This window comes from Salvelinus fontinalis, chromosome 33, assembly GCF_029448725.1.
Source record: "Salvelinus fontinalis isolate EN_2023a chromosome 33, ASM2944872v1, whole genome shotgun sequence".
NCBI lineage: Eukaryota > Metazoa > Chordata > Actinopteri > Salmoniformes > Salmonidae > Salvelinus > Salvelinus fontinalis.
In genome coordinates, this window is record NC_074697.1 from 47,254,139 (window position 1) to 47,281,498 (window position 27,360).

General features: G+C 43.1%; 1 protein-coding gene across 1 annotated transcript; it reads left to right on the top strand.

The window, feature by feature from the left end:
- The first annotated feature begins 1,220 nt into the window (after window positions 1–1,220).
- LOC129832412 (ubiquitin conjugation factor E4 A-like) lies at window positions 1,221–21,756 on the top strand. Its single transcript, XM_055896457.1, has 20 exons — window positions 1,221–1,323; window positions 3,049–3,220; window positions 3,529–3,699; window positions 4,527–4,639; window positions 4,898–5,050; window positions 5,698–5,857; window positions 7,934–8,136; window positions 8,330–8,521; window positions 14,314–14,647; window positions 14,731–14,857; window positions 15,116–15,423; window positions 16,739–16,871; window positions 17,127–17,317; window positions 17,478–17,578; window positions 17,720–17,833; window positions 18,413–18,587; window positions 19,387–19,567; window positions 19,890–20,037; window positions 20,131–20,288; window positions 20,547–21,756. Exons 2-20 carry the CDS (start codon window positions 3,091–3,093, stop codon window positions 20,680–20,682), a joined length of 3,228 nt encoding a protein of 1,075 aa, XP_055752432.1. The 5' UTR covers window positions 1,221–1,323; window positions 3,049–3,090; the 3' UTR covers window positions 20,683–21,756.
- The last annotated feature ends 5,604 nt before the right edge of the window (window positions 21,757–27,360 follow it).

Below are 27,360 nucleotides of genomic sequence, written 5' to 3' on the forward strand. Positions count from 1 at the left end.
CAATACTACACATTCCTTTGTCTCGTGCCCTTCTGCACATTTCTCACATTGTACCCTCCCTCCTACACACTGCTGCCACATGACCATAAGCTTGAAATGTGTAACATCGTAATGTATTCGGCTCATACATGATAACTTATATATCCTAACTTCACTTTGTCGGGCAAAGACTCAACTTCAAAACTCAAAAGAACAGACAATGACACTTCTGTTTCCCCACTCTCGCCACCCTGTCTGCGTCGCATCAAACGACGAGCATCCCAAACACCGGGAACCTTTCCCCTCAACTGGTCAACTTTTATATTCACTGCTACCTCAGTTATCACTCCTTTCATTGGTGCGCTTTTCTTGAGAGCGAAACAATTCACTTTTCTTTGCCCCATTCGTTTAACGCCGAGCGCCTTCTCCCTCTGCCCAACAGAAACCCAAACAATTATTACTAGACCACTTCTGGTTACCCTCACCGATTCCACACGACCCAACTATTTTTTCACCCACCGTGAAACCACAAATGTATCAGCCAAAAGGCAAGAGTACACTTTTTCCATAAACTTTACTCCTACTGTCACAGACTCTTCTTTTTTTCTGATCCTCGGTGCATACCTCGGTCTCTGATAATTTCACCGCACCTACCACCTCCGATACTTCACCCTCATCCACTTCCATTTCTCCTTCTGTCCAAAACAGCGCCCCTCTCAAATGTTACTATTCGTAGTCCATGTATCTGATGCTGTTTTGGCCAGAAATAGTATGACATGTCATACTCTTTTGGTCCAGACAGAATAAGATACATGGTCTACACATACTGGTACAAAGGGGCGCCGTTTCGCGACCAATAAAATATGTGTATGCGTCCAATAAATAATATGATTTGATTCTTCTTTCTGTCGGCGCTCGTCTTGGTCAAATAAATGATAAATATTTCAATATTTGATTTGGACCGACAAGGAGGTACGCTAGGGCGGGCCAGGCCCTCTAATTCCATAACGCCTGCCCCGCACACACAAAAAACAATGTTGAACATTTAACCTTGACATTTTTTTACAAATAAATTACATAATATCTTATATAAAACTTTTTAATTACTATTTGCATGATACGAGTATAAAATATATCGATAATTGTTCAAATGATCCATCATTTTAGCACTAATTATTTATTTACAAAGTATACAGGGTGGGACTTCCATTCTGAAAGATTAAAAAAATACGTGACCCGGAAGTACTTAGTTATCCTGCCTGCTTCAGAGCGGTGCCAGAATCACAGTAGAGGAAATAAAGCATTTCTAGCTAATTGAAATACACGTATCTGCTGTTGTTTCAGGTATGACAATACTCCGATATTTTTTGTTTGACATTTGTCAAAAGAGTATGGTTTTGCCCCTTAACTGAAAAAGTACAGCGGTCTTAACAATTTACCTGGCTAATGTAATGCAGTCCAGCTGCTAGCCTAACGTTAGGTAGCAAGATAGCCAGCTAAATACGACGCAAGCGACTGCTAGCTAGCTACTTGAGCGGAACCGGTGATTCACTGTCAACTAGCTACATCATCAGCTTGCTTATTGAATCGTTTCTGTAAATGATTCTAGGTATTGAAAGATACGTAACAGTAGCTAGCTAACGTTATGTGCCCTTCCTTCAAATAACACATCACGGAACACCTTTATTTGTGATAAAGCTTCATCAAGTCACCATCACTTGACAACTCAGTAATTAGCTAACCAGGCTATAGCTAGCTAGTTAGCAATCTAACTAGCTATGTTACTAACTAGCACGTTTGACAGGTGTCAATGTTAGTTTACCGCCACTTGAAGTTGACAGAACCTTTCCTTCGCAAGATGATAATAATAATGTTACATTATGCGAATCTGTTGACACTCTGTCTATGCTACCTTTTTTCAGTCGCACCGTAAACATCCTCATTCATTCAGGACTCTACTGTGAAATGTTTTACAAGGTGCACATGTGAGCCTAATTCGAAAAATATAGGAGCACAAAGAAACATTTGAGGTATTAAAGGGGCAATTCGTAGTAGAAACAATGAAGATCCCCGCCACTGTTTCTGTCAAAGTTTGAGAGATGCTGCTGGAGAAATGTAACCACACTCAAATTTATAGACAGAACTATGGATGCAATGACTTACCACCCATGATATACAAATTATTGTTTTAACTATGTTTTGAAGTTAAGGTGTTTACATGTACCTTGTTTACAAACAATGGAAAAACAAGCTTATATTTGGGCTTCTAATGGGGCTCATGGGTAATTTGTTATACTTGTCAAGAATTAATGGGTTTATATAATACATTTATAAGTAAAACAAAATTGATGTAGTATATGCAGATTGCACCTTTAATTGTACCAATTGCCACTAAATACAAAATACAGGGTTTAGGAGAACCAGAAGTTTTTTTTTTTAAGGTTGGGATATAGCCTACATTGGGCCTGTGTGATTCCTAGCTACACTTGAAGCTCATCTGTAGCTTTTCCTTTCTTTCTGTGCACCCACATGTTTGCATACTACTAAGGCTGCGGGCAGCGTGACAGAGAAGAAATCATTACAACAATTATTACCTGGGTGATTTATTTTTTTCAAGTTTTTCTTTTTCTATTGTTTCCACCTAATTAAAATTCCAGGTAGCACAGCAAAAATATTTAAGATCATATGCCTCCAAAATGGTAGCACTGTAGAGCCCTATCAATAAGCTAATCAGTCAGTCTGTGGTTCACAGTTTTCAATAGAAAGTGTAATGAAATCAATTAACATTGGGTTCTTGTTGTTCCTCAGGTCTGAATGAAAATTCATACTTTACGGGTTTAGCCTAGGGGTACAGCTCTCTTTGAGTTATCGTTCCACTCCTTCTACTCCTTGTAGCATATAAGGAGTGGATAGTTAGAAAAATAGGTTCTGGATTTTACAATCTGGGTTACCCTGCATCCCTTGATTGCCCTCACAGACAGATGCACATTTAACACTTGAAACAACTTCTGTATATTTGTCTGAACTCACCTAGTCCAGTGCGCTACCACAGTGTAACTTTCTGTCCAGGCTGGTGCCAGCACCTGTTGATGGAGTCTATGCTCCAGTGAGATGACTGACCAGGGCAACAACAACCAAAACATTTCCCGCAACCCCTTCGCTGCCCTTTTCAGCTCCCTCGCCGACGCCAAGCAGTTTGCATCGGGCCAGAAACCATCTTCGCACCATGGCGAACCACCCTGTGAGTTAACCCTCCTAAGGAGGAGTTACAAAGCGTGCAGCCTTTTGCTCCAGCAACTCTAACACACATGACCTGACCTTGATTAGCTCAATCGGTGGCGTTTTAGTGCTGGGCTGGAATAAAGGCCTGCAAACCTTATATCTCCCCAAGGTTGGCCACTCCAGCTCCAATAGTTCCACTGTGTTACTTATTTTGGTCTGTGTCTAACTTCAACATTACTGATATGATGCGGCTCGCTCACTGGCTTGACGCTCGACAATGACCTCATACGGTTTCATATATCTGCTGCCTTATGTCATGTGTTGCAGCAGAGGACTCTGAGGGGAGTCAGTCAGAGTCGGAGAACTCGGACAGCATCGAGGACAATGACGACTCGGTGGCCGAAATCAGCCGCTCCTTCCTGTCGCAGCAGGAACTGTGCGAACAGCTCAACATCAACCACATGATCCAGAGGATCTTCCTCATCACTTTGGACAACAGTAAGTGCGGGAAGTTAGAGTGGAGCGTATTAGGGTTTTTACACTATTTCTAATTTGTTTAGGACACTTTTTTCCCCCCATTGGAGTAGCAGCGTGATGCCACTTGTCCCTTCTAGTTTACTGAATCTTGTTGTCATGTAAACAACCCTTACTGTTTCCTGGCAGGGTATATCTGATGTAGCGTAGGGATATGAAGTAAAGCAAATCAGTCTGTTTCCCAGGCAACCATTTATGTGCCCATACACAATTAACGGCTCGATTCATCACCCATCAACATCCCAATTCTGACTGTCTCTTTTACTCCCCTGTGTTTTCTGTTGATTGATCTGAGGTGCTTGATTTGAAACATGGTTAATGTGTGATTACAGCTTTCTTAAACTCCTTTGTAAGAGAATTCAGTACAACCATCCTTCCTGGCAGTCTTTTCTTCATGACATCACTCTGTGGCTGTACTAGATTAGATGGAGAGCATCAGCCAACTGACTGACTCAGAGGCTGTGTCATCAAGGGAGTGTACAGGTCCCAGATTACTGTCCACCTCCTCTGCTCATCATCCCTCACTGACTGGCATGAAAGTGCCCCGATGATGGAGCCCCTTTCTGTCAATTTCTAGTTTAAATCTAATCGGCTCGTGCTCTCCGGTGCTGCTGGACCGCTGGTCTCTTAGTATTCCATTTCAGGGCCGTCAAGTAAACAATAAATGAGTCACCCCAACTCAATACTCATAAACTGGATACTGGAATGAGTCATGAATGACTGTTTCTGCTGTAAGTGAAAAGTAAAGTGTTTGAAGTCTGCTGTTCAACATGACTGTTGTTTGACCTCAGGTGACCCCAGTCTGAGAGGAGGCAATGGGATTCCTCCACGCTGTGTGTTCCTGGAGGAAATGGCCGCAGAGATGGACGGGCAAGACTGGCTGGACATGGACAACATCGAGCAGGTACAATAGGATTGGACATTGGGAATGGTGGTAGCGAACTGTTCGCTGGTCAAGCTCAGTTGACCTCTATGCCGTGAGATTCGCATACGGGATTCAGTGCATCGTCTACTCTAAGAAGATGGTATAGTGAAAAATACATGGCGTACAATGTTCATAGCAACGTTATGATCCACATGGAGCAGAGATCAGTAAGTAAGTACATAATGTTCATAGCACAGAATGTTGGCTAAGTTTGACATTTTTTTTATCCTACATTAGGCACTCTTCAACAGATTACTGATGCTGGAGCCAGGGAACCACCTCATCTACATGACCTCGTGTAATGCTGTGAATCTCTCTGCTGACCGAGACGCTGGGGACAAGTGCGCCATACCGTTCCTCTACGCATGCTACCAGAGAGCCAAGGAAGAGGTGGGGTCACATACACAGCACTCACTCTCATTCCTAATTTCTTCCTCCACGAATTGCCAGCCAGAATTCAGTCAGGAAAAGTGCGCTGTAACAGGCATACACAGTGTGCAAAACATTAGGAACACCTGCTCTTTCCATGACCGACTTGCCAGGGGAATCCAGGTGAAAGGTATGATCCCTTATTGATGTCACTTGTTAAATCCACTTCAATCAGTGTAGATGAAGCGGAGAAGACAGGTTAAAGAATGATTTTTAAGCCTTGATTCAATTGATACATGGATTGTGTATGCGTGGCATTCAGAGGGGGAATGGGCAAGACAAAAGATTTAAGTGCCTTTGAACGGGATATGGGTAAGTGCCCTTAATGTTTTCTACACTCAGTGTCTAAACCATGGTGTATAGGACAATGTAAAATGAAAATATCAGAGCCTGCACAGTTCGGTTTGGGTCGCCACAAGTGTGAAAAGGTTAATCGTCTGACTGAACATAATGAATGACCTGTCTAAGGATAAATCTGCTGTTTATTTCTAGATAATTTCAGTCTGCATATAGGCAAAATAAAGCATGTTTAGTGTGTGCTCCATCGCTGACAATGATGTGATAAATTCCTAACCACCCTGCCTTCTCCTGACATTACACACCCCCAGGTCACCAAAGTACCGGAGAAGCTGCTGTCGTATGCGGTGCGCTGTAAGAACCTGACGGTGTCCAACACGCGCACAGTCCTGCTCACCCCCGAGATCTACATCAGCCAGAACGTGTATGAGCAGCTACTGGATTTGCTGCTGGAGGGAGTCGGCGGAGCCCGTGAGTCCATTAAATTATTAAAGCATCCCGACTGTCTGAGGATCCCTCTTCTGTTCTATCTCAGTAGCCAAAGAAAGTGATGTTGTCTGCTGCTCAGGTATCGACTGTTGAGGCCTCCCAAGACAGGATGTGCTGTAACTTAGGCTAGTTTGCCCCCGCTGATGAAATAACTGGTTTTTACTGCTTTGAACGTGTCGATCTGCATTTATGAGAGTACAATACCCTCACTTTGTTATGTGTGGTTTGTGTCCAGAAAATGGTGGGAAAGAGGCCTGTACAATTCAGAGAATATACTTTACTGAACTGTTAAGTAATTTTTTCTAATATACAGTACCAGTCAAAAGTTTGGACACCTACTCATTCTAGGGTTTTTCTTTATTTTTACTATTTTCTACATTGTAGAATAGTAGTGAAGACATCAAAACTATGAAATAACACATGGAATCATGTAGAAACCAAAAAAGTATTAAACACGTCAAAATATATTTTATATTTGAGATTCTTCAAACTAGCCACCCTTTGCCTTGATGACAGCTTTGCACGCTCTTGGCATTCTCTCAACCAGCTTAATGAGGTAGTCACCTGGAATGCATTTCAATTAACAGGTGTTCCTTGTTAAAAGTTTATTTGTGGGATTTCTTTCCTTCTTAATGCGTTTGAGCCAATCTGTTGTGTTGTGACAAGGTAGGGGTGGTATACAGAAGGTAGCCCTATTTGGTAAAAGACCAAGTCCATATTATGGCAAGAACAGCTCAAACAAGCAAAAACAAATGACAGTGCATCATTACTTTAAGACATGAAGGTCAGTCAATATGGAACATTTCAAGAACTTTGAAAGTTTCTTCAAGTGCAGTTGCAAATACCCTCAAGCGCCATGATGAAACTGGCTTTCATGTGGACCGCCACAGGAATGGAAGACCCAGAGTTACCTCTGTTGTAGAGGATAAGTTCATTAGTTACCAGCCTCAGAAATTGCAGCCCAAATAAATGCTTAACAGAGTTCAAGTAACAGACACATCTCAACATCAACTGTTCAGAGGAGACTGTGTGAATCAGGCCATGGTCGAATTGCTGCAAAGAAACCATTACTAAAGGACACTAATAATAATAAGAGACTTGCTTGGGCCAAGAAACACGAGCAATGGACATTAGACCGGTGGAAATCTGTCCTTTGGTCTGATGAGTCCAAATTAGAGATTTTTGGTTCCAACCGCCTTGTCTTTGTGAGACGCAGAGTAAGTGAGCGGATGATCTCCGCATGTGATTCCCACCGTGAAGCATGGATGAGGTGTGGGGGTGCTTTGCTGGTGACACTGTCTGTTTTTTTAGTTTTTTTTCAAGGCACACTTAACTAGCATGGCTACCATAGCATTCTGCAGCGATATGCCGTCCCGTCTGGTTTGCGCTTAGTGGGAATATAATTTGTTTTTCAACAGGACAATGGCCCAACACACCTCCAGGCTTTGTAAGGGCTATTTGACCAAGATGGAGAGTGATGGAGTGCTGCGTCAGATGACCTGGCCTTCACAATCAACCGACCTCAACCCAATTGTTATGGTTTGGGATGAGTTGGACCGCAGAGTGAAAGAAAAGCAGCCAACAAGTGCTCAGCATATGTGGGAACTCCTTCAAGACTGTTCGAAAAGCATTCCAGGTGAAGCTGGTTGAAAGAATGCCAAGAGTGTGCAAAGCTGTCATCAAGGCAAAGGGTGGCTACTTTGAAGAATCTCAAATTTAAAATAGATTTTGATTTGTTTAAAAAAAGATTAGGTTACTACATGATGTCATATGTGTTATTTCATAGTTTTGATGTCTTCACTATTATTCTACAATGTAGAAAATAGTAAAAATAAAGAAAAACCCTAGAATGAGTAGGTGTGTCCAAACATTTGACTGGTACTGTATACCTAAGCCCTTTTTTGAGCCAGGAAAAACCCTGTACGGTTCTGTAAATTACAGTATATTCTCTGCATTATACAGGTCTATTATATAGGGTTTTTACTTATCTATACCTAAGCCCCTTTTTGAGCCAAGAAAAACCCTGACATTAAGTGTGGTTTCTGTTGTGCGTTGCAGAGCTGGAGGAGGTGGTGGAGTTCGTGGAGGAGGTGATAGCTGGCCTGTTGGCTGACCAGGAGGTGCGCACATTCAGCGAGGTGATCGAGCCCGTGCTCGATATCTTCCAAGGCCGTGTGAAAGACTTGGATCTCTGTCAGCTGCTGCTCTTCTCCTACCTGGACCTGCTCCTCTACTTCAGCCGCCAGAAAGATATCGCTATGGTCAGGGGCCGTAATGCATTGTCATCACTCTGGACTGTTTTCTACAACCTTGATTATATTCTATGCTGTTCTAATAATAATAAGTGTATTATTATTTTAACAACTGCATTCATATGTCTACGATGGACAACCTTGATCTCAAAAGTAATTTACTCTTTGCTAATATAATATACTTCAAATTGCCTTACTCCAGGTATTGGTGGAGCACATCCAACCCAAAGATCCCAACAATGGGCTTCAGTATCAGAAGACCCTCCTTGGCACTGTGTTGAGTATCTCTTGCCTGCTTAAGACCCCGGGGGTGGTGGAGGGTCACGGATTCTTCCTCAACCCCTCACGCTCCAGTCCACAGGAAATGAAGGTCCAGGAATCCAACATACACCAGGTAAGGGCTCTAGAAATAGAGGTTTGGTCAGAAGTATTGCCCTATATAGAGAATAGGGTACTATTTGGGATGGACCCCTAACCTTATCATCTTCTGTGTCTCCAAAGCCCCACTTAGGCCTACATCCAGCTTACTGCCAAGAGTCAGACAGATTCTAAAGGTCACTCTCACTCAGATATCATGTGAACATGACATAAGTCCTGGCAAAATGTGTAGAGTTGCAGGAAATTAGCTTTAAACTGAAAAAATAAATACAAAATCACCTCATGGCAAAATGAGTAGAATTGCATGAAATTACTTTTTAAGACTGCAAAATGTTCTCTACACCCCATGCCAAAATGTGGAGAATTGCTGAAAGTTTTACTTTAACAATGCATAAACAATTATCCACTGCCAAGTGGGCGGGCACTAAAATGTTTTGTTTCGCCCCGAAAGACTAGAGGCGCTTCTGCCTGATGAGCTTCCCTGAAGTTTATCGGAACTTTCCAACACCTTTCCCATATTTTAAATCTACAATATGTAACTTTTTTGGCTACCCAACCAAATTAACATAGAAATGTAAGTTATAGATCTGTCATTCTCATTGAAAGCAAGTCTAAGAAGCGGTATATCTGTTCTATGTGTTCTATGCTTCCCGGTCTTAACTTTCATTTTTGCGTCTTTTAATTTCGGTTTTGTGCACCAGCTGAAAATACAATATTTTGGATTATGCAAAATGTATTTCATAGCGGTTTAGATGGTGGATTCGCTACGCTATACTTGCTTGTTTCAATTTTAGCAACCAGTAGATGGCGGAGAGATTTCTGCGTAGTGCATCTTTAAGTCATTTCAAACATATTCAAGTCATTAGCCTTATGAACATATAAACTTGGTTGCAGTTTCTGTGCCACCATGCTTCAATATTTGTTTATGCATCCTTAATACTGGTAATTAGAATGTGTTGTTAGGTGTCAAGTTATATGGCTACAATTTGAGTAATTTTTTAAGTGTGATTTTAAATCAAATCAAATCAAATTTTATTTGTCACATACACATGGTTTGCAGATGTTAATGCGAGTGTAGCGAAATGCTTGTGCTTCTAGTTCCGACAATGCAGTAATAACCAACAAGTAATCTAACCTAACAATTCCACAACTACTACCTTATACACACAAGTGTAAAGGGATAAAGAATATGTACATAAAGATATATGAATGAGTGATGGTACAGAACGGCATAGGCAAGATGCAGTAGATGGTATAGAGTACAGTATATACATATGAGATGAGTAATGTAGAGTATGTAAACATAAAGTGGCATAGTTTAAAGTGGCTAGTGATACATGTATTACATAAAGATGGCAAGATGCAGTAGATGATATAGAGTACAGTATATACATATACATATGAGATGAGTAATGTAGGGTATGTAAGCATTATATTAAGTGGCATTGTTTAAAGTGGCTAGTGGTACATTTTTACATAATTTCCATCAATTCCCATTATTAAAGTGGCTGGAGTTGAGTCAGTATGTTGGCAGCGGCCACTAAATGTTAGTGGTGGCTGTTTAACAGTCTGATGGCCTTGAGATAGAAGGTGTTTTTCAGTCTCTTGGTCCCTGCTTTGATGCACCTGTACTGACCTTGCCTTCTAGATGATAGCGGGGTGAACAGGCAGTGGCTTGGGTGGTTGTTGTCCTTGATGATCTTTATGGCCTTCCTGTGACATCGGGTGGTGTAGGTGTCCTGGAGGGCAGGTAGTTTGCCCCCGGTGATGCGTTGTGCAGACCTCACTACCCTCTGGAGAGCCTTACGGTTGTGGGCGGAGCAGTTGCCGTACCAGGCGGTGATACAGCCCGACAGGATGCTCTCGATTGTGCATCTGTAGAAGTTTGTGAGTGCTTTTGGTGACAAGCCAAATTTCTTCAGCCTCCTGAGGTTGAAGAGGCGCTGCTGCGCCTTCTTCACAACGCTGTCTGTGTGGGTGGACCAATTCAGTTTGTCCGTGATGTGTACACCGAGGAACTTAAAACTTACTACCCTCTCCACTACTGTCCCGATGTGGATAGGGGGGTGCTCCCTCTGCTGTTTCCTGAAGTCCACAATCATCTCCTTTGTTTTGTTGACGTTGAGTGTGAGGTTATTTTCCTGACACCACACTCCGAGGGCCCTCACCTCCTCCCTGTAGGCCGTCTCGTCGTTGTTGGTAATCAAGCCTACCACTGTAGTGTCGTCCGCAAACTTGATGATTGACGCGTGCATGGCCACGCAGTCGTGGGTGAACAGGGAGTACAGGAGAGGGTTCAGAACGCACCCTTGTGGGGCCCCGGTGTTGAGGATCAGCGGGGTGGAGATGTTGTTACCTACCCTCACCACCTGGGGGCGGCCCGTCAGGAAGTCCAGGACCCAGTTGCACAGGGCGGGGTCGAGACCCAGGGTCTCGAGCTTGATGACGAGTTTGGAGGGTACTATGATGTTAAATGCTGAGCTGTAGTCGATGAACAGCATTCTCACATAGGTATTCCTCTTGTCCAGATGGCTTAGGGCAGTGTGGTTGCGATTGCGTCGTCTGTGGACCTATTGGGTCGGTAAGCAAATTGGAGTGGGTCTAGGGTGTCAGGTAGGGTGGAGGTGATATGGTCCTTGACTAGTCTCTCAAAGAACTTCATGATGACGGAAGTGAGTGCTACGGGGCGGTAGTCGTTTAGCTCAGTTACCTTAGCTTTCTTGGGAACAGGAACAATGGTGACCCTCTTGAAGCATGTGGGAACAGCAGACTGGGATAAGGATTGATTGAATATGTCCTTAAACACACCAGCCAGCTGGTCTGCGCATGCTCTGAGGACGCGGCTGGGAATGCCGTCTGGGCCTGCAGCCTTGCGAGGGTTAACACGTTTAAATGTTTTACTCACCTCGGCTGCAGTGAAGGAGAGCCCGCAGGTTTTGGTAGCGGGCCGTGTCAGTGGCACTGTATTGTCCTTTTATGATTGCTTACTACAACACAAGTCAATTGTCAGCTTCAAGCTATCTCTAGTAGAACCCATGTCAACACGCAGACTAGCTGCAGGGTGCTAGAGTGGAGACCATAAAACACAGCATTTGCAGGACAGAAATATCTTACTGTTCGTTAAGTAAATAATTGTTACATAGCCAACAAATAAGGTGAATACATCATTTTCCCCTCACAGTAATTTTTAAGTGTGATTTTATGATTGCTTACTACGAAGATGTTGTTTAAAGACCCCCCAAAAAACTATTGTTTACCTTTTTTAGATTTCTAAATAATGTCTATTTGTTCGGCCCGCGGCCCACTACTCAGATTATATTTTGGCCCACCAAGCCCAAAAGTTTGAGCACCCCTGTTTTAAACACAATTTTGATACATTTCAGACAAAAACAGGGTATCATAGTATTCAGGGTTATTTATTTAAAAAAAATATATAAAAAAAAAAACTGAATTGAACAAGAAATGGTATGCTGAAATGATCCACTGACAACATAACATGGTGCTTTGTCCGGAGAGTTCACCACGAGATCTTATGAACCAGTAGAACAACAAGTGTAGGTTACAGCGTTGTTAAGTGATCACCTCCCGTCCAGAGTATGTGAGTGGAGAGGTTCCAACCAACTCAATGCACCAATTACACATGTCGGATCGGGAGCTCTACACGGGGAAGTCCCATTTAGTTCTCTTATAGTTCTATTTTCATGATTTAGCTTATTCATCATTGACGTTTGCGTCGTTCATGTGACCGACCAATACCTCACAAGGCTTCTTCTCTCTAAGCTGAGACCTTGAAACTGAGATATACCTTTCTCAAAACAAGGCTCTGGGCGTACTGCCAAATTGCAGATACTGATAGTGAACATTTGTTCAATCAGTCACTTGCATGAACACAGAAATTGGTTATTAGAAAAGCACAAACATAAACATGTCCATCACATTCCATCCTCTTATCACTTGTGTGATAAGTCATTCCATTTTAAGGTAAGCATTAGATTTTAGCTTCTATATCATATTTCTATTAAAGTAAGGGAAATCGACACATAAAACCAGACACTTCATCATTTCCAACCCTTCATCCTGGGTTATACAGTCATTCTGGGTTATACTTGTAAAACCATTGCTGTAGAATGTTTTAACTTTAGACCTTCGCTTCATTCAGTTACACAAATGCTTCATTACACATTTTAATTTAATGATTCTGGCCATGACATTTCAGCTGGAGCTTTTGTTGCGAGTGGCATGTTAATTACAGATCTGTATCTCTGCCACTGTCTATCAGTCCCTTGTAGATGGCATGCCCAGTCCATAATAAGTCTGGCACCTAGGACAGCATAGACAGGGAAGCAGATGCAGTTTGCATGTTGCCTACTAACAAATTTGTTTAGAACATCATCATTTGGAATATTAACTTGAACTCCATCGGGAGTGAATTGTAGCCTTAAGTTTAGTTGTTCAACCATGTTCAACATTCATTGGTTCTATTTATAGTTGTAATGGTTAGGGGTAAGTCAAGACCCGTACCTTTACCAAAAGTGGATAAACGCCAATCTTTGTTTGAGACTCTATTTCCCAGACCCGTTAGATACTCATACAATGCCTTAACCTTATCTTTATCTAATCATTCATAAAAAGACCACTCTGAACATTTGTCAGAATACTTTTTACACCACTTACGTACATCTACGTGTGGGTGTGCAAGTTGTATATTATTATTATTTTTTCCTGTTCATCAGATCTCTAGTAACCCATTATACTCAATATTATGTTACTTTATCTCTAGTAACCCAGTAACCCATGCTCCACCGGTTTTCCTCGTAGACCCCCACTGGAAAGCTCCGCAGGCAGAATCAATCATACAGTTCGTGACGCCAATTCGATCTCTTAAAAGTTTAGTTAATTTTTGTTCTATTATCTATCTATATCCATAATTTATTTTGGCTCAATAGGCCTGGCATATTCCCACTTTCAAGGAGCTTTCCATTTTGATTGGGTTATTTTGCCTAAAAACCTTTAGGCCTACCTAATAGAAGGGGAAAAAAACAAATGCATCTCTGTCCAGCCTGGCAAGAGTGGCCAAAAGGGTGGCTCTGCAGGTGTGGAGAGGATATTCTCTGCTGCTGGTCTGCTCTCCAGGCACCATCGCATGAGCCTGAAGCCACGGACTGGCCAATCTCATGTTTGTTAATTAATTACACTGAGCCTAATAAGGCATTTTTCATTCTAATTTGTATTTAATTCGAAGTAAGTCAGAGCCGATATGCACAATTTATAGACTATAATGATTTAATACAACAAATGTTTAAATGTTGAGAGCTTCATGTCCCTACCAGCCTATGGTGTCGTACTCGCAAATGCTTCACAATATATTTCTTTGTAGGCTATAGCCTTGAAATAATAGAAATAATATAGCCTAAATAATTAATTTCCGTTCCTTCTTAAGCTCCCTGTCTGGATCCTGATCTATTTAGAGTTTTATATGCTGTTTAATATGACAGGTAGCCTATTTGAAGTGGTTAGCGCTTCTAAAATACTTGTCATTCAAATCATTTGGTTTGGTTTCAATACTTCAAAACCAAATGGTAGATCCAGGCAGTCACGAAATTAGATGGGTGTTGGTTAAATTGTAATTTTAATGAATGGAGCGAATTTGGACCGAGCGCGGAGCGGTTTTTAGCGAAGTGGTTGAAAATGACATGGCGTGCCAGAGTTTGCACACCGCTCCATGAGTAATGAGCGGGATTTCCGACCACTCACATACTCTGCTCCCATCTAGTTGACATATCCTATCCTGCTCTCCTTTCCTCCCAGTTCATGGACCAGTTCCATGACAAGCTGCACCAGCTCCTGAAGAACCTGCTGCAGCAGTCAGGTGAGACGCGCCACCTGCTGCTCTCCTGGCTGGGCGGCTGCCTGCAGGCCAATGCCGGGCGCGCCAAGATCTGGGCCAACCAGATGCCCGAGATCTTCTTCCAGATGTACGCCTCAGATGCCTTCTTCCTCAACCTGGGCGCCGCGCTGCTCAAGCTGTGCCAGCCCTTCTGCCGGCCGCGTTCGCCCAAGCTGCTCACCTTCAACCCCACCTACTGCGCCCTCAAGGAGCTAAGCGAGGAGGAGCGGCGCAACCGCAACGTGCATGCCAGAGGTGTGTGTGTGCACGTGTATATACGTGCATGTGTGTCTGGGTCATTGGATATCCTTTTTACATAATAAATTCTCTTTTATTAGGTCTAGACAAAGAGACGTGTCTCGTCCCCCTTCCCCCCCAGCAGTCGGTGGAGTACGCCCAGTCATACAGCCTCCTCACTGAGAACCTCATCCTCACCCAGATGACCCTGCATCTAGGCTTCCACAGGTAACTACCTGGCCCTGTTCAGAAGGGTGCAAAGTTACAGAACATTTTGATATAATGCAAATTATAGGATAAATATGATTGTCCTTCAAGTAGAATAGGGAATTATGTCAGGTCCATTCTCATAGTGTAATCCTTCATAACAGCTGAGCCATGTGTACTGTATCTAATGTTGTGAACTGGACCTTGACAAATTTCCATTGTTCGCTCTAACATATGGTTATTAAAGTTGTATTGTGTCTTCTCCTTGCCTCTCCCTAGACTCCACGAGCAGATGGTGAAGATGAACCAGTCGCTCCACCGGCTGCAGGGTACGTGGCGGGAGGCCCAGCTCACGGGCGGCCCGGCGGCCGAGCAGCTCCGCGAGCAGTTCGAGCGCCTCATGACGGTCTACCTGTCGACCAAGGCAGCAGCCACCCAGCCAGGCATGCTGCAGTGCTGCCTCAACCTGCAGGCGTCCAGCGCCACACTCCTGGTTCAACTGGGCCTCAGCAACCAGGGGCCCGAGCACGCCCAGCTCTCCTTCCCCCTGCCGCCGCTACACAACAGCCTGCTCTGTCACATGCCAGGTAGCTACCCCTCCCTCCCTCTGTCATGTTACATTTTTGATTTTATTTAGCTGAGCGACTTACAGTCAAGGCATTTAACTAAGGTAGGAAAGACAACCAAGTATCACAGTCATTGCAGGTAAAACTTTCCGTCAACCTTACTTGACCAATCGCACCATGAGGAGAAAAAGGCCATCGAGAACTCAACTTTTGGCAGTCTTTTCAATGTTGACATCATATTTTCAGTCATTTGACAGATGCTCTTATGCTGGCTTGCAGTCAGTGCGTACAATAGAGGTGCTAAATCAGTGGTTTTCAACCAGTGTGCCACTGTGGGGACTCTCAGGTGTGCCGCAAATGTTTTCCTAATCTTGATAATTGTTTTGAACACTCACTTATAAACCTGTGGAGTGGGAGCACCAGTGCCGCTCAGATAATACATTGAATGGCACATGGTTTTCTCTGTATCGTTGTTTCAAGTCCAGTTCGCTCAGGCTGCTGTTACATTTGTACCATTTGAAGGGTACACGCATCACAAGCAAAGTCATTTGTAGCATTTTTACTTTACCTGGGAGAACCATTAGCACAGACAAGTCTGATTAGGCTTAGCTGTACAACAGCCGCTGCCATAGAAACAAACGGAGCATGGCTTTGTGGCGGTGGTTGCACAAGTACAATTCAGAAAACCGCTCGTCTCTAGCTCAAACCGTTCGAAACTAAAGACCTATTTACGGAGCTATTTTTTTTATATGTATTTCCTGCGCGGATTGCAGAGACGCTCTTAAAGGGATACACACAAATGAGTCATCATGAGTAAGAAACTGTGAAAATAGTTTAAATAAACCCTATTTAATCTATTAAAAAAAACTTTTGTCACAGAATATCAATGATTTGCAGTAAGGATCCGATAAGATGGAGGAAATTACCACTAAATGAATTAATAGGGATATTTTAGGTGTGCCGCAGAATTTCTTTTTAGGTGTGCCACGGTTCATAAAAGGTTGGGAAGCACTGTGCCAAATAACAGCAAAAATGATAATAATTTGCACAAGTCCCAATGACAGTGCTATAAAAGAGTTGTGAGAGAATAACACACATGTCGAGAGCAGAGGAGGCTGGTGGTAGTAGCTATAGGAGGTTGGACTCATTGTAATTGCTGGAATGGAATTAATGGAAACAACATGTTTGACTCCATTCCATTGATTCCATTCCAGCCATTTTAAAACGAGCACGTCCTCCTATAGCCCCTCCCACCAGCCTCCTCTGGTAGAGAGTGTATTAATAGGAGGACTAGTAGGAGGGGTTGGTTGTCACAAGGATTCTTGTACTTCTGCAGAGTTCTTTGCAGAGAACTTGGGAGATTTCTTTGTCTTCCTCCGCCGCTTCGCTGACGAGGTTCTGGAGTCTTCTGCCGAGAGCTTGGAGCAGGTCCTCAACTTCATCACTGTGTTCATGGGAAACGTGGAGAGGTAGGGAAGAGAGGGAGATGTCTTGAGTTCATCCACGCACACATACACAGTATCAGGTGACATGTTTACACCTGTGCATAATATCCATGTGTCCTGGTACACACAATGCCTTGAGGTCTGTTTATCTCAATTGTGGATCCCCATCGGCTGTTACAACAGTCACTCTATTGGATGTGATATTCCTAAGGGGTTTATGTGTCTACCATTTGGACTCATCTATGTTCCTATTGTGTTACTCTTTACCCATGTACCCAGGATGAAGAACCCTCATTTGCGGGCAAAGCTGGCAGAGGTGCTGGAGGCGGTGATGCCCCACATGGAGCCGGCGTCGGCCGGCTCGGCCCAGCCAGTCATGTTCCAGCGCCAAAGGGTCTTCTGCTCCTACCGCCACGCCCCTCATCTGGCCGAGGCGCTCATCGCTGTGTTTGTGGACATTGAGTTCACTGGTGGGTTTAGTGTGTGTGTGTGTGTGTGTGTGTGTGTGTGTGTGTGGCATATGTTTGTGTCTTGCACACATGCGTTTGTGTGTGCTAGAATCTAAACCTTTGTGATGAAGCTCAAGTGCCTGCATGATGTGACTTTTATGTTATTGACTTTTCTCCTTAGGTGATCCTCACCAGTTTGAACAGAAGTTCAACTACAGGAGACCTATGTATCCCATCCTCAAGTACATGTGGGGGAAGGAGAGCTACAGAGAGAGTATTAAGGCAAGCTCATTTCCATTTTTTTTCTTAGTTACTTAGATGGTACCACATGTGGAGTCGTCCTTATTGAACACACACGGTATTGCTCTTCAGTTCTGCACCATTATGTACCAAAATGCTTATGTGGAATGTTGTTTACTTCAGAGTCTTGCTGTTTATGCATCCGAGAACCTCGAAGCCATGAATCCTCCACTCTTCCTGCGGTATCTGAATCTCCTGATGAACGACGCCATCTTCCTACTCGACGAAGCTATACAGGTGAGAAACTGTCAGCGCTTATGAAAAGGACATTCCTGGTATTGACTTATATCCATCTCAGTGGTGGCTGGTGCCACTTTAAATTGGAGGACAGTTTTATTTTAATGGCTGGAATGGAGTCAACAAACGGTATTAAACACATTTCTATGCGTTTGATACCATTCATTTCATTCCATTCCGACCATTACTATAAGTCGTCCTCACCTCACCAGCCTCTACTGATCCATCTTTTTTTGTGGGGGGGGGGGGGGGGGGGGGGCAAATAAAAGACCTGTAAAAACACCAGCAAATCAGCTCCAATTGGTTTTCATTTTGGAAATAGGTTCCAAAGTATTCCCATGCATAATAAAGAGAGATACTTGTAAGCAAAGTTTTGAAATGCTTACATTTTAGTCAAATATTAGATATGTTTGGGCTTCTTGCGGTCAATTTGCCATCTACAATTTGCCATCCGCTCAAGAAGAAATTGGCCTGCGATTGAATCTAGTTGATGTCCTCTAGTTTACAAGAAGATCCTAAATTTCAACTGTGTCAGATTTTGTCACTACTTCTCTCTGGCCTGGTCCTTGTCGGTGGTAGTACCTGAGCAAGATCAAGCTACTACAGCTGGAGAAGGACCATGGCGAGTGGGAGGGCCTGGCTCCTGATGCCCTCAGAGAGAAGGAGTCCAGTCTGCAGATGTTGGGACAGCTGGCACGCTTCCATAATATCATGTCCAACGAGACCATCGGCACACTGGCTTTCCTCACATCAGGTTAGTTGGAGAAGGAGGATGAATGGATAGCAATGATTGGATAACGTCTTGGACATACGTCTCTACCTAGAGCTACACACACTATGGGTTTTTGTGTATTTTTTGTTGTTGTTGATATCGTTGTCCAATTCATTGTTAGTGAAACCATAAGCAGAATTAAGAGATTGCCCTGTTAAAGGTGAATGGCAATCCTTTATATTTGATGGCATTGTATTGTACAACTGACGATACAGACATTAGGAACACCTTTCTCATATTGAGTTGCATCCCCTTTTGTCCTCAGAACAGCTTCAATTCAACGGGCATGGACTCTACAAGGTGTCGAAAGCGTTCCACAGGGATGCTGGCCCATGTTGACTCCAATGCTTCCTGCAGTTGTCAAGTTGGCTGGATGTCCTTTGGGTGGTGGACCATTCTTGATACACATGGGAAACTGTTGAGCATGAAAAACCCAGCTGCATTGCAGTTCTTAACACACTCAAACTGGTGCGCCTGGCACCTTCTACAATACCCCGTTCAAAGGCACTTAAATATTTTGTCTTGCCCATTCACCCTTTGAATGGCACACACACAATCCATGTCTCAATTGTCTCAAGGTTTAAAGATCTTTCTTTAACCTGTCTCCTTCCCTTCATCTACACTGATTGAAATGGATTTAACAAGTGGGATTATAGCTTCCACCTGGATTCACCTGGTTAGTCTGTCATGGAAAGAGCAGGTGTTCCTAATGTTTTGTACACTCAGTATATATGAATATATTGAAACTCATACTCGCTTCTCCCTCTCCATGATATCCCAGAGATCAAGGGTATTTTTGTTCACCCTTTCATGGCCGAGAGGATCATCTCCATGCTCAACCACTTCCTGCAGCACCTGGTCGGACCCAAGATGGGCGCCCTGAAGGTGAAAGACTTCAGCGAGTTTGACTTCAAGCCCCAACAACTGGTCTCCGATATCTGCAACATCTACCTTAACCTGGGGTACGTTTCAAAACTGCAATGTTTCAAGGCTAAGACAAGGCTCAAGTCATTTGGGTTGAAATTCGCTTGTTTTTTCAATCTGTACTTCAGACCTGTATTCTGATAGTATTTGAAATCCTTCAAATACTTTGAGCGTCTGCTTGGAGTGCCAGGTGGGTGGGGTTTGCATGTTTTGCATGGTTCCATTGGTTCTATTGTGCCAGTCAGGCAAAGCCAAATTAGTTTGTACACTTTGTTAAGTACCATTTGAATCCATGTGTGTCATATAAGGTGGCTATTTGGTTTTTAGTGATTCTAACAATGTCTGTTTTCTCTTCGGCAGTGATGAAGAGAATTTCTGTGCCACTGTCCCAAAAGACGGGCGCTCCTACTCTCCCACGCTCTTCTCTCAGACTGTCCGAGTCCTGAAGAAGATCAACAAGCCCGGAGAAGTTATTGTGGGTTTCGGTCTCCTTGCTGACAAAATAAAGGTTAGATCTGTAGTCATATAAAATCATATTATACTGTAGCACTATGCCCTCTCCATAGCATAACCCTAAACGAATAACTACTTCCTGTCTTAGTCTCATGCAGACCGACAGCTGCAGGATGAGGAAACGTACGCGGACGCCCCAGACGACTTCCTGGACCCCATTATGTCCACGCTGATGCTCGACCCTGTGCTGCTCCCCTCTTCCAATGTCACGGTCGATCGCTCGACCATAGCACGGCACTTACTCAGGTGAGTGATCTCTTAGGAGTAGTATGTCTACGTGCTGCTGGTTTATTCCAGGGGCAATATGCATCAAGCATCTCAGAGTAGGAGTGCTGATCTAGGATCAGGTCTCCCTTTGTCCATGTAGTCTTATTCATTGTGATCTAAAATGCAAATCAGCGGTCTTACTCTGAGATGCTTGAAACATATGTTCCGAGATCAAGTTTTTAGTACGATATCAAGTTTTTTGTACGATATCAAGTATCAATTTTCATTTCCCTACAGCGATCAGACAGACCCGTTCAACCGCAGCCCCCTCACCATGGACCAGATCCGGCCCAACGAGGAGCTGAAGCAACAGATCTTACAGTGGCTGGCCCAGCATAAGCAGGAGCGGCTGCAGATGGGCCCTAGTGGCTAGCCCTGGGATCTTCTCAAACAAACTATGACTGTACCATACCTTCCCTTACCGACAGTAGTATGCTCCACTTTGACTCATCTCCATGTGTGCTTGCCTTCAAGCTTCGGACTTCAAACCACGTGAGAGACTGTTATCTCCCTCTCATGCGGCGCACATGTCACTTAAAAACCCTCACCAGTCAATGGAAGATCCCAGGTTTCAAAAACTGTCAGGAGAGCAGGTAGTGGTACAATTGAAAACTGAGTTGCACTGATACGTTGATATGCCCTATGGTGGTTTGGAATTCTGCCCCCTGCTTCAGAGAATATACTATCAGTGGTTGCAGCCTGGTCAGAACCATTGGTCTAACTGGAAAATAGTCGTTTAGCAATTCCTAAATGATCATCAGCTCTGCCAAATGTTTTATATTTTAAAAGTAGGCAAAGTATACTGAAAACTTGTAGTTCAGAACAAGATAATGTCTTATTAATTCCCCCTTGTCTCTATAGTAACCATAGTCTATATCCACCATCCATCTATGAACCTAAACAAGATTATCTGATGTTATTTAGCATTTACCATTGAAATAATGTGTTATGCAAGCATATAATACCCATATAATAAAATGTGGTTCAACCAATCTTCATTGAAAGAATCGGTGCCTAAAACCACCAGCCTTGCTTTAATTTCATCAAATGAGACCAGACATTTTTCAAGTTATTTTGTCTTTGTTCCATTTATGATATTAAATGCGCCGTCAATGGATATGTCTTATATCCTAAACAAAAGATGGTATAGACCGTGGAGGAGTCAGGGTGTCACTTGCTTTGGTTATTTACAAACTTGTGTGAGTTGCTCTTGTTTGGAATTTGAGACTTAATTCAAGTAAATTGTGATTTGCTAAAGAAATGAGTAGAACTTGGGAAAGAATACCTATTTGATAGCATGCATTTGTATATGGCATATCTAACAACTTGATGATTACCAGGGTGAAATTATAATGCAATATTTTAAATGTCAAAATGTATTTGGAATGTACAGTATGACTAATAAATAAAAAGCTTTGATGTGTTACAGTATCAAGCTTTCAACAAATGTTTGCATTACTTTTTCCAGTACCATAATAACTGGCAATAACCAAGTATGGTTATTAATTGGTAGATGTTGGTACGCAGTCACTCATTTATTCCTAATACTCACATACTAAAGTTACCATAACATAATGATAATTGAATGGTATTAGGCACTGAACAAGAAAGTACCTCCTAATTAACACTATCCAATTACACTTAACAAATATAGAAATGCAACATGTAAAGTGTTGGTCCCATGTTTCATGAGCTAAAATTGAAGATGCCAGAAATTGTCCATATGCACAAAAAGCGTATTTCTCTCAATTGTTGTGCACAAATTTGTTAACAGCCTTGTTAGTGAGCATTTCTCCTTTGAATGTTCATTTCTTTACTATAAGCCGCCTCCAACGTCGTTTTAGAAGATTTTGAAGTACGTCCAACCGGTCTCACAACTGCAGACCATGTGTTACTATGCCAGCCCAGGACCTCCACATCCGGGTTCTTCACCTAGGGAGTCATGTGAGACCAGCCACCCGGACAGCTGATGAAACTGTGGGTTTGCACAACTGAAGAATTTCTGCACAAACTGTCAGAAACCATCTCAGGGAAACTCATCTGCGTGCTCGTCATCCTCACCAGGGTCTTGACCTGACTGCAGTTCGGCGTCGTAACCAACTTCGATGGCCACTGGCACGCTGGAGAAGTGTGCTCTTCAGAGATAAATCCCGGTTTCAACTCTACTGGGCAGATGGCAGACAGCTTGTATGGCAGTGTGTAGGCGAGCGGTTTGCTTATGTCAATGTTGTGAACAGAGTGCTTGATGGTGGCAGTGGGGTTATGGTATGGGTAGGCATAAGCTAAGGACAATAAACACAATTGCATTTTATCAATGGCAATTTGAAGGCACATTGCTGTGCCATTCATCCGCCATTATCAACATGTTTTAGCATGATAATGCACAGCCCCATGTCGCAAGGATTTGTACACAGTTCCTGGGAGCTGAAAATGTCCCTGTTCTTCTCTGACCTGCATACTCACCAGAAATGTCACCCATTGAGCATGTTTGGAATGCTCTGGATTGATGTGTACAACAGAGTGTTCCAGTTCCTGAGAATATACAGCAACATCATACAGCAACATAGCACAGCCATTGAAGAGGAGTGGGACAACATTCCACAGGCCACAATCGACAGCCTGATCAACTCTTATGCAAATGAGATATGTCACGCTGCATGAAGCAAATGGTGGTCACACTAGATACTGACTGGTTTTCTGATCCACGCCCCTACCTTTTTTGTAAGGTATCTGTGACCAACAGATGCATATCTGTATTCCTAGTCATGTGAAATCCATAGATTAGGGCCTAATGAATTTGATTCAATTGAGTGATTTTCTTATATGAACTGTAACGTAGTAAAATCTTTGAAATTGTTGCGTTTATATTTTTGTTCAGAGTAGCGAAGGACAGCCATTTAGTGATTTGTTTGTTCTAGTACACGCTTCTACACACACTTTTTTTATTGTTCGACAGTATCTGTACAAAAATTGGAAAAGAAAACAAATGTCGACCAATAAAAAAAGTGTGTGTTGAAGCGTGTGCTTGACCAACCAAATTACTCAGTTTATCATGAGTCTGGTGTAATTTTACAAAGATCCCTATTACCTTGGTTTTAACCATTTTCTGAGGCCCTATGGGAAATCAACACTGAACAGTGTGGGTCACTTTCAGGTTTTAGCAAACAGTATCGGGGTGATTTCAATTTTAAGTGGCGTAAGATCATTTCGAACTATACAAGGCAACAGTTAACATGTGTCATCCCCCATGAATGATGCAGTGCACCCATTGGGCCAATCAGTGTAATTTTGTAGATGACGGATCTCTATGCCAAAACCCTTCATTTACCCAAGTTTCGTCAAAATGGGGCCAGTGGTGTCAGATATCGTGTGGGTTAGCTAGACATATCCCTGAGCATGTGTGCCAAATATCAGCTCTCTGAATCAAACAAATCAAGAGATATAAACATGTGCCCATTATATTGCCACCGTGAGGTCCATATGAATGTTGAGTCTTGACAGTGTTAGCATCATGTGTACCAAATTGTGTTACAATACGAATATCCTTCACTGATTTATATGCATTTACAGTGGCAAGAAAAAGTATGTGAACCCTTTGGAATTACCTGGATTTCTGCCTATAATTGGTCATCAAATTTAATCTGATCATCTAAATCACAACAAAAGACAAACATAGTGTGCTTAAACTAATAACACACACATTTTTGTATTTTTCGTGTCGATATTGAATACATAATTTAAACATTCATAGTGTCGGTTGGAAAAAGTATGTGAACCCCTAGGCTAATGACTTCTCTAAAAGCTAATTGGAGTCAGGAGTAAGCTAATCTGGAGTCCAATCAATGAGACAAGATTCAGGAGGTTGGTTAGAATTGCCTTGCCTTATAAAAAACACTCACAAAATATGAGCTTGCTAGTCACAAGAAGCATTGTGAACCATGCCTCAAACAAAAGAGCTCGCAGAAGACCTAAGATTTAGAATTGTTGACTAGCAGAAAGCTGGAAAGGGTTACAAAAGTATCTCTAAAAGCATTGATGTTCATCAGTCCACGGTAAGACAAATAGTCTATAAATGGAGAAAGTTCAGCACTGTTGCTACTCTCCCTAGGAGTGGCTGTCCTGCAAAGATGACTGCAAGAGAACAGCATTCCCAAGTTTATCAAGACATTTTGCAGGAGAATGTAAGGCTATCTGTCTTCCAATTGAAGCGCAACAGAAGTTGGGTGATGCAACAGGAAAACGACCCAAAACACAGAAGTATATCAACAACAGAATGTCTTCAACAGAAGAAAATAAGCCTTCTGGAGTTACCCAATCAGAGTCCTGACCTCAACCTGATTGAGATGCTGTGAACATTTCACACCAGACATCCCAAGAATATTGCTGAACTGAAACAGTTTTGTAAATAGAAATGACCCAAATTTCCACCTGACCATTGTGCAGGTCTGATCTGCAACTACAGAAACCATTTGGTTGAGGACCATACCACCTCCACCCTACCTGACACCCTAGACCCACTCCAATTTGCTTACCGACCCAATAGGTCCACAGACGACGCAATCGCAACCACACTGCACACTGCCCTAACCCATCTGGACAAGAGGAATACCTATGTGAGAATGCTGTTCATCGACTACAGCTCAGCATTTAACACCATAGTACCCTCCAAACTCGTCATCAAGCTCGAGACCCTGGGTCTCGACCCCGCCCTGTGCAACTGGGTCCTGGACTTCCTGACGGGCCGGCCCCAGGTGGTGAGGGTAGGTAACAACATCTCCACCCCGCTGATCCTCAACACTAGGGCCCCACAAGGGTGCGTTCTGAGCCCTCTCCTGTACTCCCTGTTAACCCACGACTGCGTGGCCATGCACGCCTCCAACTCAATCATCAAGTTTGCGGACGACACTACAGTGGTAGGCTTGATTACCAACAACGACGAGACGGCCTACAGGGAGGAGGTGAGGGCCCTCGGAGTGTGGTGTCAGGAAAATAATCTCACACTCAACGTCAACAAAACAAAGGAGATAATCGTGGACTTCAGGAAACAGCAGAGGGAGCACCCCCCTATCCACATCGACGGGACAGTAGTGGAGAGGGTAGTAAGTTTTAAGTTCCTCGGTGTACACATCACGGACAAACTGAATTGGTCCACCCACACAGACAGCATTGTGAAGAAGGCGCAGTAGCGCCTCTTCAACCTCAGGAGGCTGAAGAAATTCGGCTTGTCACCATAAGCACTCACAAACTTCTACAGATGCACAATCGAGAGCATCCTGTCGGGCTGTAACACCACCTGGTACGGCAACTGGTCCGCCCACAACTGTAAGGCTCTCCAGAGGGTAGTGAGGTCTGCACAACGCATCACCGGGGGCAAACTACCTGCCCTCCAGGACACCTACACCACCCGATGTCACAGGAAGGCCATAAAGATCATCAAGGACAACAACCACCTGAGCCACTGCCTGTTCACCCCGCTATCATCCAGAAGGTGAGGTCAGTACAGGTGCATCAAAGCAGGGACCAAGAGACTGAAAAACAGCTTCTCAAGGCCATCAGACTGTTAAACAGCCACCACTAACATTTAGTGGCCGCTGCCAACATACTGACTCAACTCCAGCCACTTTAATAATGGGAATTTATGGAAATGTATGTAAAAATGTATCACTAGCCACTTTAAACAATGGCACTTAATATAATGTTTACATACCCTACATTACTCATCTCATATGTATATACTGTACTCTATATCATCTACTGCATTTTGCCATCTTTATGTAATACATGTATCACTAGCCACTTTAAACTATGTCACTATGTTTATATACCCTACATTACTAATCTCATGCAGTGGGGCATAAAAGTATTTAGTCAGCCACCAATTGTGCAAGTTCTCCCACTTAAAAAGATGAGAGAGGCCTGTAATTTTCATCATAGGTACACTTCAACTATGACAGACAAAATGAGAAAAGAAAATCAAGAAAATCACATTGTAGGATTTTTAATGAATTTATTTGCAAATTATGGTGGAAAATAAGTATTTGTTCAATAACAAAAGTTTATCTCAATACTTTGTTATATACCCTTTGTTGGCAATGACAGAGGTCAAACGTTTTCTGTAAGTCTTCACAAGGTTTTTACACACTGCTGCTGGTATTTTGGCCCATTCCTCCATGCAGATCTCCTGTAGAGCAGTGATGTTTTGGGGCTGTTGCTGGGCAACACGGACTTTCAACTCCCTCCAAAGATTTTCTATGTGGTTGAGATCTGGAGACTGGCTAGGCCACTCCAGGACTTTGAAATGCTTCTTACGAAGCCACTCCTTCGTTGCCCGGGCGGTGTGTTTGGGATCATTGTCATGCTGAAAGACCCAGCCACGTTTCATCTTCAATGCCCTTGCTGATGGTAGGCTTTGTTACTTTGGTCCCAGCTCTCTGCAGGTCATTCACTAGGTCACCCTGTGTGGTTCAGGGATTTTTTCTCACCGTTCTTGTGATCATTTGACCCCACGGGGTGAGATCTTGCATGGAGCCCCGTGGGGAGATCGAGGGAGATTATCAGTGGTCTTGTATGTCTTCCATTTCCTAATAATTGCTCCCACAGTTGATTTCTTCAAATCAAGCTGCTTACCTATTGCAGATTCAGTCTTCCAAGCCTGGTGCAGGTCTACAATTTTATTTCTGGTGTCCTTTGACAGCTCTTTGGTCTTGGCCATAGTGGAGTTTGGAGTGTGACTGTTTGAGTTTTTGGACAGGTGTCTTTTATACTGATAACAAGTTCAAACAGGTGCCATTAATACAGGTAACGAGTGGAGGACAGAGTAGCCTCTTAAAGAAGAAGTTACAGGTCTGTGAGAGCCAGAAATCTTGCTTGTTAGTAGGTGACCAAATACTTATTTTCCACCATAATTTGCAAATAAATTGTGATTTTCTGGATTTCTTTTTCTCATTTTGTCTGTCATAGCTGAAGTGTACCTGTGATGAAAATTATAGGCCTCATCTTTTTAAGTGAGAGAACTTGCACAATTGGTGGCTGACTAAATACTTTTTTGCCC